The sequence below is a fragment of the Pituophis catenifer genome, unplaced genomic scaffold (assembly GCF_029215685.1).
Source record: "Pituophis catenifer annectens isolate HBS135680 unplaced genomic scaffold, rPitCat1.0.hap2 SCAF_7, whole genome shotgun sequence".
Classification (NCBI taxonomy): domain Eukaryota; kingdom Metazoa; phylum Chordata; class Lepidosauria; order Squamata; family Colubridae; genus Pituophis; species Pituophis catenifer.
Window position 1 is genome coordinate 13,700,549 of NW_027256887.1, and position 17,090 is coordinate 13,717,638.

Consider the following 17,090-nt stretch of genomic DNA (forward strand, 5'->3'; position numbering starts at 1 on the left):
CGCCACCTCTTCGCCGCCCCCCCCCGCTCCTCCACCACTCCCCACACACACACACACTCCGCCTCGCCCCGCCTTTTGGCCCCCACATGTTCGGTCCGGAAAAACTGTTGGGGCAGCTGCCCAAGCTGGAGAGATACGGGAACATGGCGTCCGTGGGGGATTTTAACTCGGTGAACGCCAACGTCCCGGCTACCCGAGTGGAGATCTCCGTGTCTTGCAGGTGAGGCGAAGGAAAGAGGAAAAGGCGGCGGCGTTTTGTCTCGATTCGGGGCGGAGGGGGGGGGAGCGAAGGCGCTTCCAACCGTTCCTGGACGGGACGCCAAAAGGGTCGTGGGAGTGGAGGACCCACTACGCTTTTCTGTGGGCGAGCGGACGTGTGAACGGAAAACTCTGCTTTGCCTGAGGGTCGCAACCGTCGGAGTAGCGTCGTTTTTCTTTCCCCCTCAGATCCTGCTTGGGTGTGGGGAGCTTTCCTTAACCCCCCACGGGCTGACAGCCAAGACGCCCACGCCACGCCACGACCCCAGCCCCCCCCGGTGGGTTGGGTGCGGGAAATCCTCGACGCAGACTTTTTTTTTTTTTAATGGTGCGTGTGAAGAGGTTTTCCTGACCCGCCGTGACGCTCCGGTTGGCACCGGCCCCTCCCTCTCCCTCTCCCCCCCCCCCAACAACCTGGTGAAAGTTCGTGGGGTGTGAAATTCCTGCGCTGTACAATCCGGGAAGAGCGTGGGGGGGGTGTATATGTGACGCGCACCCGCCAGGCGGTTCACAGCAGGAAACTTGTGGCTTTTAAGGTTGCCTTGTGCTTCTTAAAAGTGTCAAAACAACCACAAGACCACTAAAAATCAAGTACGGGAGAGTGGACAAAATTGGGGTGGGGGGGTTTAAATTGAAAAAGGAAGGCTACTCTTGGGCTTGATTTCGGGTATTGCGGGTAGGAAATGCTTCTGGCGTCGGTCTTTGTTTAGGATTACTATTTCGACATCCAGCGAAGGGTTTTTAATTTCCTCCATGCGGAAAAGTTGTTAAATTCCTTCAGCTCTACCAAGCTGAGACAAAGGCACATTTTCATCCTCCTTTTCACTCAGTTGACCTGGTTGGTACTGTACCTGTAACTTCAGTCTTTTCTTGGTAAAACATGCAGAAGATATAAAAGCCCCCTTTATCTTAAGCCCCATATTATTGATTTTTACAAGATGCTAACAAGTGGAGAATGCTGACTTTATTATCTCTGGGCAAACATGCCAATAGTAATGCATATTCCAGTTTTCCTTTGAAGATGGATGGATCTGTCTGTCTGTCTGTCTGTCTGTCTGTCTATCTATCTATCTATCTATCTATCTATCTATCTATCTATCTATCTATCTATCATCTCTGTCTGTCTCTGTCTGTCTGTCTATCTATCTATCTATCTATCTATCTATCTATCTATCTATCTATCTATCATCTCTATCTATCTATCTATCTATCTATCTATCTATCTTCAAGAGAATTGTTTGAAATTCTGTTACTAGCCAATGAGTAATCTGAAATCCCCACCCCCACCCCCAAATTCTACTTGCTCTATTTCTTCCTGCAATCCAGTATTGGTTTTTTGAAAATACATTTTTTATCATGGTGATTAAGGAGAAAATTGATATTGTGCATTATAAAACCAGTATTCATTGCTTTTAAGGTTGTTTCCTTCCTTGTTTTATTAGGAAATTTTAGATATACATATTTTGGAGTTTTAATAAAGAATTGTAACTTATGTCTATTAAAGCTAGCAGCTAAAGGAAGAAAATGGCATTTTTCTGCTGTTTGCAATATCGGTAATCAGGTTCAGTTCTTTTGTATAAGCAAGAGAATGCAGCAACCTGTTTATGATGCTGGGAAAATGTGATTCCAGATTTTGGAAAAGCTCTGAAATCAGACTTTATTTGTTGTAGCAGTAAATTTCTGACCATTCTTTCATTGTAGATATATAACTTCATCCAATTGTTTGGGGAAATGGCCTTTCTTTGGAGGAATTCTTGATAGCTACAAATGGAAGACTGTTCAATAGAGTACACCAAAACAGAAATTTTACATTAAAGCCTGTGTGACATTGAATAAGCTGTTCACTATGATGGCATTTCAACATTGGAAACAATTTCCTTTAATACCTTTAAGACTGGTACAGAAAAATTTGAAGGAATATTTCATTGTCAATGGCTATAATAAATGTTGCTACAATTACTTAAAACATGATGGGACACATGTTAATAAAGAGCATTAGAAATAAACTGATATAGCAAACCAATACCAATTTGGAGGATGTAGAAAAATTAGTATGTGATCCATTATGTTTGATAGATTCAGCATGTTTTAACATTTTAACATTCTTAATTAATTGATGCTTTTCATGGCAGTCTTTTTCTCAGATCAAAATACGATGCCCTTTTAAAAACATTATTTGTTCATTTTTATTATTTTGTTTTTCTATTCCTTCCTCCAAGAAAAGATATAGATAGTCCTTGACTTACGACCAAAATTTATTGGTATGTTACTAAACAAGACAGTTGAATTTTGCCCCTTTTTATGTGGAACCTTACTTGCCACAGTTGTTAAGTGAATCTGTAGTTGTTAAATTAGTAAAACAGTTGTAAAGTGAATCTGCTTTCCCCATTGATTTTGCTTGTTAGAAGATCACAAAAAGTGAATGCATGATCCCTTCATAAATATGAACCAATTGCCAAGCATTTGAATTTTAATCATATGACCATAGGGATGCTGTAATAGTTAAAAGTGTGTTAAAAGGTACAGTAAAAGTCAATGTTACTTTTTCAGTGCTACTGCAACTTTGATCATAAACAAATGGTTGTAAGTCGAGCATAGTACTGTACTTTCTTTGCTTTTGTGTACAAAATCTATTAGGGATAATGAAGGTATGTATACTATAGAAGTAACTAATTAGATCAAACTAATCTGTTTGATCTATTAACACCTTTTGATGAATTACATCAAAAGCTGTCAGTGAATTATCTCTGTCCTCTCCCTATGCCTGGCTTCCATGATTTCTAATTCTCATGTGAAAGGTTGTGGGATCCTCCAAAGGAGATTTTGGTTGTGCCTAAAAGATTCTTAATACACAGGAGCTGATTTTTAGAAAGTGGAAAAGAGATGATCTGTCTCTGCATGGTAGAACTTTCCGAATTCACCTGTGTAGCACTTAAGTTTGCGTAAAAAAGCTATGTTAGGAAACTGTTTTTTAAGCTTGTTGTGAGTGGGTATATTCAGAGGATGCAAATGTAATGTCAGAGCTAAAAACCTATCCTTGTGATAGTAATCCCTAGTAAATGTCCCACCATAGCCAATCTGTTTAGAAAATGTTTGTCCAATTGCTGTATTATATGGGGGGGGGTGTTCAAAGAGCTACTAAATGAGGGATTGAATCAGTATTTTATACATGGTGTGATGCACCATTCTCTTCTTTCTCTGTATCGCAAAATGTGGCAACTTGATTAGAAAGATTGTCCTCAACCACAATTGGGCCCAAAATTTCCGTTGCTAAGTAAGACAGTTGTTAAGTGAATTATGCCCCATTTTAGCATGTTTGTGCCATGGTTGTTAAGTGAATCACTAGAGTGAATCACATGATTGTTAGGAGAATTTGGTTTCCCCGATTGACTTTGCTTGTCAGAAGCTCCCTAGGACTACAGGATGCTACAATTATCATAAATACATGCTGGTTGCCAAGCACCTGAAGTTTGATCATGTGACTGGGAATGCTGCAACAGTCGTAAGTGTCATAAGTGGTCATAAAGTCACTTTTTTCAGTGCCATTGTAACTTTGAACAATCATTAAACAAATGATTGTAAGTCAAGAACTACATGTAGCAGAATGTTTTTGACCTTTTCTATTTTGGAGAGAGGAAATCTACACAGTGGGAATGAGCACAGGAAAGTAAAAGACAAACTCCCATCCATAATGTCCTTAAATCTGAAAAAAACAACCCATAGTTACCTTTTGGTAGGGATTGCTTCAAACTTTTGAGGGGGTTAATTAGGTGAAGGGATTAATCAGGTTTGATACATAGTCTTTGCTCTCACTAAGCCCTCCCCCCATCGATTGATTGAAAAACAAAATATCAGTTAAGGGTAGGAATAGGACGCCATTGTTTCCTGCTCCCATTGCCATCTTAATTTTTGAATTCATCCTCACATACTGCACCACCAAAATGTACTTATTTATAAATCAATTAATTTATGGTTGTATAACTCAAAACAATTCTCTGTGGCATATAAGATAAATTAAGTCATTTCCTACTAAGTTTGGGGCTCATCTTCAAGTGCTGATGATCCATGGTATACAGGAGGCCATGTGTTGCTCACTATGCTCTAGAAATTACAAGGTCCTTAACAAAGGAAACAATAGTGCCTCCTAGAGGAAAAAATGTATTCTTGTTTTTGCATTTGAGAGTTTTACTATGTAACTTATGGTAAATAACTTATAACTTTGTTTATAAATTTATTATAATACCACTAATACTTTAAAGAAAAAAATCCTTAACTATTTATAGGTCCTTGGGTAATAGAATAAAGGTGGTTAGCAATACAAAAATAGTTTTCTTTGATATTATGCATTACAATGTTTAAAATAAAATTGTAGGAACTGTGTCATTTTTTTTCATTTTCAGAAAAAGAAATTTGTAGAAAAATCAGGTTTCTCAATATTTTCTTGGGTTTTTTTTCCTATCCTTACATTTCTAATGATATATTCTGTACACATTCAAAACCAACATCTGAATTATTTAGTTAACAGATTTATATCCTTTTTTGTTCAGGAATCACGTTAGCATACCTACTGCTCTTTCCTCCAATTTTACAATACGACACCCCTGTGAGGTAGCTTGGGACAAGAGAATGGAACTGGTCCAGAATTTCCCAGGGAGCTTTTCCACTGAATGTAGACCGGAACCTAGGTCTTCCCAACGGCAGTCCATTCCTCTTACGCACCATACCAATCTGGTCCTTTCATTATAAAATAAGTTTTTATTTGAAAATTTACTAGAAATATTCCAGATTTGTAAGTTGTGTGATGCATAAGCATACATGGCTGGATAATAAGTGCACGTTTACTACATGTTACAAACATTCAGAGCATTTTATACACACTCTGACATTTAGATTCTCTACATGCTTTTAGATCATTTTGTTTTCAGTAATGCACCTAATATTAAAGCGTGTACCAGGTTTTTTAGCATGTCTCTATCGAAACAGGAAATGTGAAATATGCTCTAGGAGTGTAAAATATTTTTTGCATTAGATAGAAAGGCAAACATTGGTCTATACACATTTAGAGGTGTCTTGATTTCAAGGAAGGAGATACTTTACCTATGTTTATTTTATTTAGATTTTACCTATGTTTATAATATAGGAGGTGGAATGATACCACAGTGAAATAAAGTCAAAAGATTGTATGGAATGTTGGACAATGGCCATTTCCTGGTTTTTCATGCAGGGTAGTTGAAACAAGTCTAAAGTCTGAAAGTAGAGGAGGAAATTCCCAAGTAGTTTTCTGTATGGCTGTAGAAATCAAGTTACATTTATCAGTACACTAGCCTGTGCTGTAGCTCTCTACTTATTGTTAAATATTTAACTTTGTCCAGTGGTTTGTCATTTTACTAATATTGTCTTTGTATGAGCAGCTGTACTTTGTTTGCAAACAGTTCTTAGTCCCCAAGACTGTAGATTAGACTGGGAAGTAAAAAAGAAGAAAAGTCAATGACAAAACTCTTATTTATTGTTACCAAGAATACTAGGTTAGAATGTTTATGTAATCATCAAAAGTTTAGGTGTTTGTGCAATCCTAAAACGGATTAAGATTTTCACCATAGCATGAAACATAGGTAAAGTTTTATAATGAGTAAATCTTGCTCTGAGATGAGATGGCTAGATTGCTCAACCTATGACAGTATGCTCCCTTTTGTAGTTAAATTCCTGCTTTTATAGTATAATGTGATGGATATTTATTTATATGTGTATAATTCTGTATTATAAATGATTTGATTCCATTCACATTAATTCACTGTTATAAGTTAACATGGTTTTGACATGTCTTTCTGACAATCATTTGGAGGCTTCCTTGTTGAATTATTTTTATTGCTCACTCAGTATGCAGGCTGGCTATTATAATGTCTTTATATGCCCTATTGAATAATCAGTTACGCACTATAAAGCTGAAGTCCGCCTGAGGAAATACTAATATGCTTTGCCTGGTGCTAGGTTTAATAATCTGGCTTTCAGAACCAGCCCTTACTTCTTTAACCTATAGTATGTTGCATGTTTATGACTGTGTATGACTTTATATAATATTTGTGATTTTTCACTCTCATTTTCAATTGAAAATCAAATCAATCTGTTGCATCTCAGGTTCTGTGTAGATTATATTGAGCTGTCTGTTCTAGAATGCTTTATACGCTTGAATATAAGTGTTTTGAAAATTTATTATTTCAGTAGAGGGAAAGCATCCTGACCAGTAGAGACTATGACAGACTCATTGAGTAGTTTGGTTCATGAATGAAATAGTTAATAGAACTATTTTTATTTTTAACAGAGTAACTCCATAGCGAGATGGACAGCAAATTAAAAAATCAATAAATAAACATAGCAAATTAGTATATGAATGCCTTAATAAATAGTTCATTGGGAATTTATTAAACCTTGTAGTATTTATTTATTAAGAATTCATAGCTTTTGTTTTTTCTTCTAAAAATTTGTTCCACAAGAACAACAGAGGCAATAAGGCTAATTATTACTTAGAACATTGCACATAAATAACAGAGTTGAAAGGGTTCTTGGAGATCTTGTAGTTCAACCTCCTGCTCGAGCAGGAGATTCTATACCATTTCAGACAAATGGCTGTCCAGTCTCTTCTTAAAAGTCTCCAGCACCCACAACTTCTGAAGGCAAGCCATTCCACTGGTTAATTGTTCTCACCATTAGGAAATTTCTCCTTAGTTTTAGGTTGCTTCTCTCCTTGTTTCGTTTCCATCCATTGTTTCTTGTGTTGCCTTCTGCTGCTTTGAAAAATAAGTTGACCCTCTCCTCTTTGTGGCAGCCCCTCAAATATTGAAACAATGCTATCATGTCTCCCCTACACCTTCTTTTCACTAGACATACCTAATTCCTGCATTCTTCATAAGTTTTAGCCTTCAATCCCCTAATCATCTTTGTTGCTCTTCTCTGCACTCTTTCCAGAATCTCAACATCTTTTTTATATTGTGGTGACCAAAACTGGATGCAGTATTTCAGTATTGGCATAATCTGTTTTTGTTGAGCCGATGTTGGCTTTTGATTATAATTTTGGTTGCTTCTAGGTGTTTGCAGATTTGTTGCTTGATTATCTTTTCCAGGAACTTCCCAGAGATTGATGTCAGATTGATTGGTCTGTAGTTTCCTGGGTTTGTGGTATCCCCCCCCCCTTTTTTTTTTTAAGATGGTAACCACATCAGCTCTTTTCCAGTCCTCAAATAAGTTCCCTGGTACTCCAAGAACTTTGAAATATATGATACAATGGTTCTGAGGTCACACATCTTCCAGTTCCTTCAGAACTCTGGAATGTAATCCATCAGGATCTGGTGATTTGAATCCATCTAAAGCTGTCAGGTGTTGGGTGTTCTCTTATATTTTCTTGCTCATTTTAATTTGTATTTCTAGTATGTCTTTTATGGCTTTGTTTTGGGTAAATTGGATTGTATTTTCTTTTTGCGTGAAGACAGATGCAAATAATTAAGCAACTCTGCTTTCGCTCTACTGCCGGTTACTTCCTTGCCATCTTCTCCCATTAGTGGATAGATTGTTTCCTTGACTTTTTTTCTTGTTTTTTTATGTGTGGAAAGAAACTTTTAAAAATTATTTTTGACATTTGTTGCAAGTCTTACTTCATTCTGAGCTTTAGTTTTCCTGATTGCATCTTCGCAGCTTTGAGCTATTTGTTGGTATTCTGTCCTAGATATGTGACCCTTTTTCCATTTACTATTACTATTATTAATTAATAATCACTATTAATTATAGGGATTTTCTTGTGTAAAATGAAATTATTAATTCATGTCTTTGGTTCTTGCTGTGGCTTTGGTCTATATTTATAGCTAAAACCACTCCCTCCCTCAGTATATTCCCACTGCAAACTGTTCCTTAGCTTTTTTCTTATGTTCCTAAGCTTTATGTAGTTTGGTAATAATTCTGACCTTATTTTTTCCCAAATCATTGCTTTGGATTATATCTGGTAGAAAAATGAATATTAGCAGAGGGCTTAGGGCTTGGGTTTCCAGGTTGTAACTCAAGGGCAACAATACACCCTATTTTCATTTTTTTAACTTAAAAATTAATATGCTTTCAAAATTTCAAATGTGCTCTCTATCCTAAACATTTGGGACACTTGTCCCTAGAAAAGAACATGTCATTTGTACTTAAGTTTTTGGTTATGTTAATTTACTTCATGTTAGATTTAGAAGGGACGCAGTGGCTCAGTGGCTAAGATATTGAGCTTATCGATCAAAAGGTTGGCAATTCAGCTGTTCGAATCCCTAGTGCTGCGTAATAGGGTAAGCTCCCGTTACTTGTCCCAGCTTCTACCAACCTAGCAGTTTGAAAGCACATAAAAAATGCAAGTAGAAAAATAGGGACCACCTTTGGTGGGGAGGGTAACAACGTTCCGTGCGCCTTTGGCATTTAGTCATGCCGGCCACATGACTACGGAGACATCTTCGGACAGCGCTGGCTCTTTGGCTTTGAAACGGAGATGAGTACCACCCCCTAGAGTTGGGAATGACTAGCACATACGTGCGAGGGGAACCTTTACCTTTACCTTAAATTTAAATTTACTGACAAAGAAATAAAGGGAGACTAATATATCTATTTCAAGCTGTTTAGCTCTCATCAGCTAGCCATACTCTTCTGGGATTCAAACCCGGGCTGCTTGCATATTAGGCCAGATGTATTAACCTCTAGGCCACAAGCTCTCAACACTTTGTTGGCTGTACTGGAGGGGAGGGGAGATTAAGTGTTTTTTCCAGTGAGACTGGTCCATCAGGGCAATGTGGTCTACTCAAATATGGAATGGAGCATATTGCTTCTGCTTTCGCCTTTCAGCTCCAATTCAAGAGTCTTTGCAGGCAGTCGTTTCTGTGACAAACTATTTTGTATTAAACACTATTTAACACAAAATAGTTTGTTGCTGAATCGACTGCCTACGAAGGCTCCTGGATTCGGGCTGAAAGGTGAAAGCGGAAAAAACACTTATTCTTCATGTTGTTATAAATTTCAGAATGGGGCAATCTAGAGTTCTAGGATGACAAACTAACTTCAAATGCCCTCTTTCAGTTCAAAGCTCTAGTAAGAGATTCAAGACTCTTCTTTCCTGGCATTCCCCTACCCTCCCTACTAAGGGAGCACCGTAACTGTCAAATAATTACTCCCTGTAACTATCCCCAAGAAAGGGATAATACGCAAAATACTTCCTAAGAATTCAAACCAGTTTAAGATTCTTGACAATTACCTGGAACAATAAAGTTGGCTGAAACTGATTTTGCCCAAGTGGAACAAATGAGAAACAGACACCTTATTCAAAATACTTCACTGGAGGTCTCCAGGTAGGTACAGTGTCATCTTTAAATGTCATGTAAACATATCACAGGAATTTATATGGGTTCCAAAATTTGTAGGGGATGATATTACAGCAATAGTTTCCGAACCATATAGAATAATTCTTCTGGGCAGCAACTAAAAGGTACAGTATTAACTAGCAAAGGAACACTCAAAATATTTCAAGCCATTTTGTCATCCTCACATAGATTTTCATAGGCGGATTCTAATAATCTCCAGATCTGATTTATTTTTCATGGATCCTCTTTAATAATAATGAATAATGATTCATTCTTTAATAATGAAGCCATAATGAAAAGAATCAGAAGTGATAATATCAAGGATCCATTTTACATTGTCATTCTATAACACTGTTGTTATAACTATAATGTTCTCATTATAGTTGCTCAGCTTGTCCTTTTGAAAATTACCCCAACGCATTCAGTAATCTTGTGAATTCTATGTTTCTTAGACTATTTTAATTAACTCCTTACTCTAGCAAGGTGGACAACTTGGTTGCTGGTTGAAGTGGTTGAGGGGGACAATGGACTAATAATAGCATCTTTCCCATCCCAACTCCCCTACATTTTTATTGTATTCTCTATCACTCTTCACATTGTGAAGTGAAATGTGAATACATGTGACTCATGAATAACATACTTAGCATACAAGCCATGAAGTCACAAACTGGCACTGAAAAATCCCTGGCATAGATTTTATCTTGTCTTTATTGTATCAAAACTGGTCTTATTTTTCTTATTTTTCTTTCTTGCAGTTTATATGCATTAGATTGAATACCTATTGCATATTTGTCAGTTTTCCTATTTCACCGAAATTGCAGTTTTACTCAGGATAAATTTGGCAGCTCTCTCTTGAAGTGGAATAGCTGTTGAATATATAGTCAACACAATTTTTAGGTTATCTATGAAAAAGTGTTCTTTAGTGAAGCCAGGTCCCCATTTGCAGAATGTACCGGTATTTGTTAGCCCTTTAATCTAAATCCTTCCCATCTTTTGCCAGTTCTAATCTCTTAGTCATTTAGCTTTCCTAATGACCATCATTTCTGCTCAGTGGGTGAATTTTCAGTCCTTTGAATAAATTTTATCTTACTGATTTTCATTTCCAAGTAACTATAAAGCATTTGCATGATCTTGGGCTATTATTTTTATATTACAAAACTTACATATTTAAGTGGAACTGAGTTTTTCTGTTCTATCTATTCCACAGTTTTCTTAAGTAGGTAAGAAAATTATTTTCTTAAATACCATGTTTCCCCCAAAATAGGACATGTCCTATTTCGGGACATGTCCCGAAAATAAGGCCAAGCCTGATTTTTGGGGTGGGCGTAATTATACGTCCTCCCCCGAGAATAAGCCCTCCAGCAAGCGTGGCCATTTTTACCATGGATTGCGACCACTTCTGCAGCAGGAGGCCAAGCGATAGACCCCATGTGCCTCGAGGCGGCCTTCTGAAGGGTACTGTAGCAGCAGCTATCCACAATTTTTTTACCCTTATTTCGTCCCGACCGTACTGGGCCCACGTGGGTTGGAACGAAATAAGGGTTAACAAATTGTTAGCCCCAGATGCCCAAAGCCCGTGCCCGCCTGGCTCCCTTTTCCACAGTGCCCTGCTCTTTATTGAGGGGGGTGGGGGAGAAGCGAGACGCATGGAGCGAGACAAGGCTTGCTCTTCTTGCCATCTCTTCTCCCCCTCTCACCGGGCATGGCAGGGCTTCTTGCCCCTGCCCAAATTGGATGCAATTTGGGGGTGGCAAGTGGGGAGGGGTGGGTCTGGGGAGATGTGAAATGTGTCTTGCCTGCCTTGTAGCTCCATCGCGTGTCTCGCAGTTGTCTGCAGGCAAACACGTTGTAGGGTAAAAGAAACTTTATGAGTTCAATCAAACTTCTCGAACTCGCAAGAAGTTTGGTTTTACCAAAGTTACCAAAGAAGTTTGGCAGACAATGGCGAGACACGCAACAGAGCTGCAAGGAAGGTAAGACACGCATCTCGTGTTCTCCCCAGCCCCTGGTGAGTGGGGGAGAAGAGACGGCAAGAGGAGCGAGCCCTGTCTCGCTCCACGCGTCTTGCTTCTCTCCTGCCCCACATGCCACCCCCCTCAATAAAGTGCCGGGTGCTGTGGAAAAGGGAGCCGGGCAGGCGCAGGCTGTGGGGATCTGGGGCTGCCGGGGGTCACCCGGCAGAGAGGTGGGGGCGGGGCGGGAGTTTGCAGGCTAGGGGGATGGATGGATGGATGGGAGATGGGCAAGTGCTAAGAATGCTGGGGAGATTCCCACCTTTGGTTGCCCCAGCGAACAGCAGAAGCCATGAAGTGGCCACGCTCGCTGTCTCCTGCACCCCCAAAATAATAAGAAAACCCCCCCCCCATAATAAGGCCAATCCCTTATTTCGGGGTTCAAGAAAATATAAGACAGGGTTTTATTTTCGGGGAAACACAGTAGTTCTTAACTATTGCTTGAATTGTTGGGCACATTATCTGTCTCTGTTCTTGGTAGAATATCCTGAGTAAATAGTAAAGATGGTTAAAAATGAAAGCCTACATAATGCATCCCTGGCACTTTTTTCTGAAGCTGCATGTTAATTTGCTATTAGTATATGCAGCATATAGGAAATTTTGTGAAACCTGGCTTGGCCTATTGGCTTTTGTAAGACACTAAAGACCTATCTGTTGCCATGAGCAGGGAGTGAATATAATATGCTGGCTGGTGTCCTCAGTTACCAATCTGTTATTTGCTTTTGATACTTTTACGATTGATTTTAAATTTGTAATTTTTAAACTTACATATTTTTGAATTTGTGGACTGCCTAGGGTGGTTTGCAAGTTGGGTAGTTGTAGAGGTTGAATAAATAACCAAGCATCTTTATTGCTTAAAATGTTTGACACATAGTCCTGAGAGGATCGTACAAAAAAATTACAATATAATTATTTAGAAGAAAATTGCATTGTATTGTGTTCAAAGGCTTATGGTACAAAATGTAAGTTGAAAAAAGTGTTAGACAAGTTTACTCCCAGCAGTCTCTCCTTTTCATTACTATAAGTATTATACTTATTTATTTACTTGCTCTAGGAGATAAATGACACAAACACCTAAAGCAATGCTAGTAAAAGATGTGGATAGAATTATGGATAAGTATGGATATAAATCAATACTTTTATTTTTTTAAAGGTTTAATTGGCTGCCCATCTTATGGGCCACAGTCCTGGGCAGCTCACAAAAACAATAATAAAAAACAAAGAATAATAATAAAACCTATGTCAAAGGTAAAATAAATAAAATCCCAGCTTCTAAACAACATTCAGTACATCAACATTTACAATCACTCAGCTCCAACCTCACCCCATCCAATTCTTAGAGGAAGAACCAGATTTTTAAGGCCTTCTGGAAAGCTAGAAAAGTTAAGGCCTGCTAAACTCAGGTTTGACTATATACTGTGACAGTAAGAGTGACAAGCATCCATATTTTTATGTTCTTTTCATGACTGCAAAATACTATCCAGTAATACTGCTTAAAGAAAAATAACCCTATTGATGAATGGTGACAAAATGAATCATTGGCCAGCAACTGTAATCTTTTTTATTAGATATTTTATAGAGGAAAATCATTCATAATTTTATCAGTGTTAAAAGTTCAATTAAGGGAGACATTTTCCAATGAGAGATTTATTTGAGGTTGTGGATTCTGATGAAGTGGACGGTATTTTACATGGACTGGATTCTTGTCTCTTTTAACCTAATCAAATTGCCAAGAAGGGGATAGAGATTTGACTGGGGAAGTGGTGAATTCTTTGAGAAAGGGGAATCATCATCCTTGAAGGAAATGGTAGCATGCCTTGTTCACAAGAGGGAAGTTTGAATCTTGAAGTGGCCAACAATGAACATTTTCTGTCCCGTCAAGCAGCTACATCAACTGGGAGATAAACTCTGCACCAATTGGGAGATCAAACAAGATCTTGACATGTCTAATTGACAATTTTGTCAACCAAAAGGTAGAGAAGGTCAGCTATCCTGGACTTCATTCTTACTAATAGGGATGTAATGATTGAAGGGGTAGAAGAACTCTGAGAGAAGAGTCACTATGTCATATTAGAATTCAACATAATAATGTAGGCAGAGATAATTGAACAAAGTCAACCCATTGTTTTAGATTTAAAGAAAGCTGACTTCAACAAACTAAGAGAGAGATTAGGATGGAAATCCTAAAGGAAAAAACAATTCAGGATGCTTGGGAGACACTGAAAAATGAGATTATGAAAAAGCCAATCACACACAATACCACAGAGGGAAAAAAAGAGACACAAGATGAAACCAGCATGGTTGCACAAAGAACTGTCTAAGAAACTGAGGGACAAAAAGAACAAGTATAAAAAAAATAAAATGAGGGGCACATAACTAAAACAGAATACCAACAAAGAGCTCAAATCTACAAGGATGATGTCAGGAAAGCTAAGGCTCAGAATTAACCTAGACTTGCAACAAATGCCAAAAATAACAAAAAAAACATATTTTGTTTAGTATGTAAAGAACAAGAAGAAACACAAGGAAATGATCAGTTCACTAATGTGAGAAAATCGTAAGATGGTAGCAGGCAGCAGGGAGAAAGTAGAACTACTTAATTTCTTCTTTGCATTTGTCACAAAAGGAAAAAAAAATAGTCCAACCTATCAAAAGCAGCAGAGATAGAACAGGAATGCAGTTCAGAAGAGACAAAAAAAAAAAAAAATAGTAAGAGAACATCTATCCACTCTAGACAATTCAAATCTCCAGGACCAGATTGTTAACATCTCAGAGTTCTGAAGAAGCTGGCAGATGTGATCTCTGAATCACTGAACAAAACCTTTCCGCGCTCCTGGAGCATGGGGGAAGTGATAGAGGACTGGAAATGAGCTGATGTGGTTCTTCAATTTTAAAAAAGAACATGTGGAACCAGGAAACCACAGATCAATCAGCTTGACATTAATACCTGGGTAAATCCAAGAAAAGATAATCAAGCACAGGATTTGAATAAGGCAATTACTAGAAATCAGCAATCTGTTTGTTAAAAACAGATCATGCTAAACAAATCTTATTACCTTCTTTGATAAATGACTAAATTACTGAATCAAGGAAATGCTATGAATATAGAATACATAGACTCTTCAGTAAGGCATTTGTCAAAGTAGATCACAGCCTATATCAGCCACCACCAGATGGATTAACAGTGTGAATAGAACTACATCTACAAATAGGGAAGCATGCAGTGGGTACCTCAAGGTTCTGTCTTGGCCCCCGTGCTGTTCAACTTCTTTTTTAAAAATTTAGATGAGGGGATAAACTTGAAGAGAATTGCTAAAGCTTTGAAAGATAGAGTGAAGATTCAGAAGAATTTTGACAGACTTGAGCATTGGACCTATTAAACAAGATGCAGTTGAGTTATGAGAAAAGTAAGGTCCTACACTTCCCAGCAGAAGGAACTTGTTCTACTGATTAATTGTTCTCACTGTCAGGAAATTTTTTCTTAGTTCTAAGTTGGATCTCTCTTTGATAAATTTTCAAGAAAAGATTGGACATCCATTTGTCCAGGATGGTCTAAAGCAGGGGTGTCGTCTTGTGTCGTCACAGTGGCATCACGTGATGTATCAGGATTCCCTCTCCTTCACTAAACCGGGCATGGCCAGCGCGTGACGCATTCGGCCTGTGGGCCGCGAGTTTGACAGCCCTGGTCTAAAGTCTCATCCCTTGAGCATGGGGTTGGATTAGAGGACTTCAAAGGTCCCTTCCAGCTCTATGATTCTATGTTTCCATGTTTCAGTTAATTTAATGTCAAATACTATAGTTCAATATTAGATTATATCCTGATGTTCACTTCCTTATATAGGTAGTCCATGATTTACGATCACAATTGAGCCTAAGATCTCTGTTGCCAAATGAGACAGTAGTAAAGTGAGTTTTTCCCCATTTTATGACCTTTCTTGCCACAGGTGTTAAGTGAATCAGTGCAGTTGTTAAATTAGCAACATGACTGTTAAGTGAATCTGGCTTTCTCATCGACTTTACTTGTCAGATGAAATGACTCCTGGACATAACAACCATCTTAAATATCAATCAGTTGCCAAGCATCTGAATTTTGACCATGTGACCATGGGGATGCTGCAACGGTCATAAGAGCGAAAAACTATTTTACTATTTCTATTTTTATTCAATCTAGAGATAGAAATATATAGATTGTAAATTTCTATACGTTCTATTTCTCTATTCCTATTTCTATGTTTGTAGCACTATGTTTTCTTATATTAACTATTTCATAGCTTTTTAAATCTTCCCTTTTCCTCCACATCTTCTTTTCCAGTTGTCAATCTCAGTGCATTTGCATGCAAAAATCCGTTTCACTATAGACTTGCGAATGACGTTTTTCTCCCTTTCCCAGTCGGTAGAAATTTCAGTCTGGAGCTGGTTCTTACAGCTACTGCACATGGTAGAACTTAGCTATGGACTCTAATTGGGTTCTTTTCCTCCCTTGTGTTTCAGCTCTGCCTCTCTGAGTAGTTTTCTATCTGAAAACTACTCTGAGTTGCTTGTCTTTGGGTTGAAGGTTTCTCATTTCCAAGCCTCTGCTCTCTTTGTGGCTTGACTCCTTTCTTGATATACTCAGCCACATGCTTTCTTTCAGTTTCCTTTTTATAAAACAAACTCACCAGTTAAGGAGAGGTTGGGCCTGTTTTAACCCTCCTACTTCCAGATAATACCAAAACTCTGGATCCCAGAAGGGGAAAAAATGCCTGCTGTGACTCCAGCTGGCAAGTTCATTTTTCCACAGTCATAACCACCTAAAGTCTAGGTTTGAGGTTGCTGTAAAAAAAAAAAAAGAAAAAGAATGGTAATATCCACAAAACTGACCATGAATTTATTAGAAAAATTATGGGATAAAAATGGAAAAATTCACATTCTTCAAGCCTGAAAAGATAATCTGAAATTTTGAAAAGATGGGAGATTAAAAATAATTTTACAGAATCATGAAAAATATGGTGCAAATGCTCATATGCATACTATATAAATATATGCTGAGCCCCTTTAAATTTAAACACAACAGTACTAATTTGCGATACTTGCCATAATATATTTAAGAGTTTTAAGACTCATTGCATGGCTGACTAGACAGTTAAGGTTATGTTTTCTTCCATTGCCCTGAGCCACCATGCCTTGCTTCACTACACTGAATTTAAGATAGAGGCTATGGCCATAATTGAAGACCTTCAAAAAGGACAGATTAATAAAACTGGTAACACCTAGTATGGGGTTCTGAACTTCATACTAGCCTGTATACAGGCAATAGCTATTTCATTTCACAACTTCATTTCCTTTAACTGCAATCTATACTCCTACTAATCTTGACAAAAGTCTACCAACCTTAAAGACTACACTGTTCTATAGTTGTGAGGGTTGCCAGACATCAAGTTCATTTACATGGCCAGCACAATACAGTTGTAGA

General features: G+C 38.0%; 1 protein-coding gene across 2 annotated transcripts in view; it reads left to right on the plus strand.

Moving 5' to 3' along the window:
• The first annotated feature begins 40 nt into the window (after nt 1–40).
• CPNE8 (copine 8) overlaps nt 41–17,090 on the plus strand; it is a 61,374-nt gene continuing 44,324 nt past the window's right edge. For both annotated transcript variants that reach the window (XM_070947106.1, XM_070947107.1), the window contains exon 1: nt 41–220. In XM_070947106.1, the coding sequence (XP_070803207.1) occupies nt 87–220 (134 nt within the window). In that variant the 5' untranslated portion in view covers nt 41–86. The remainder of the gene's footprint in view (nt 221–17,090) is intronic.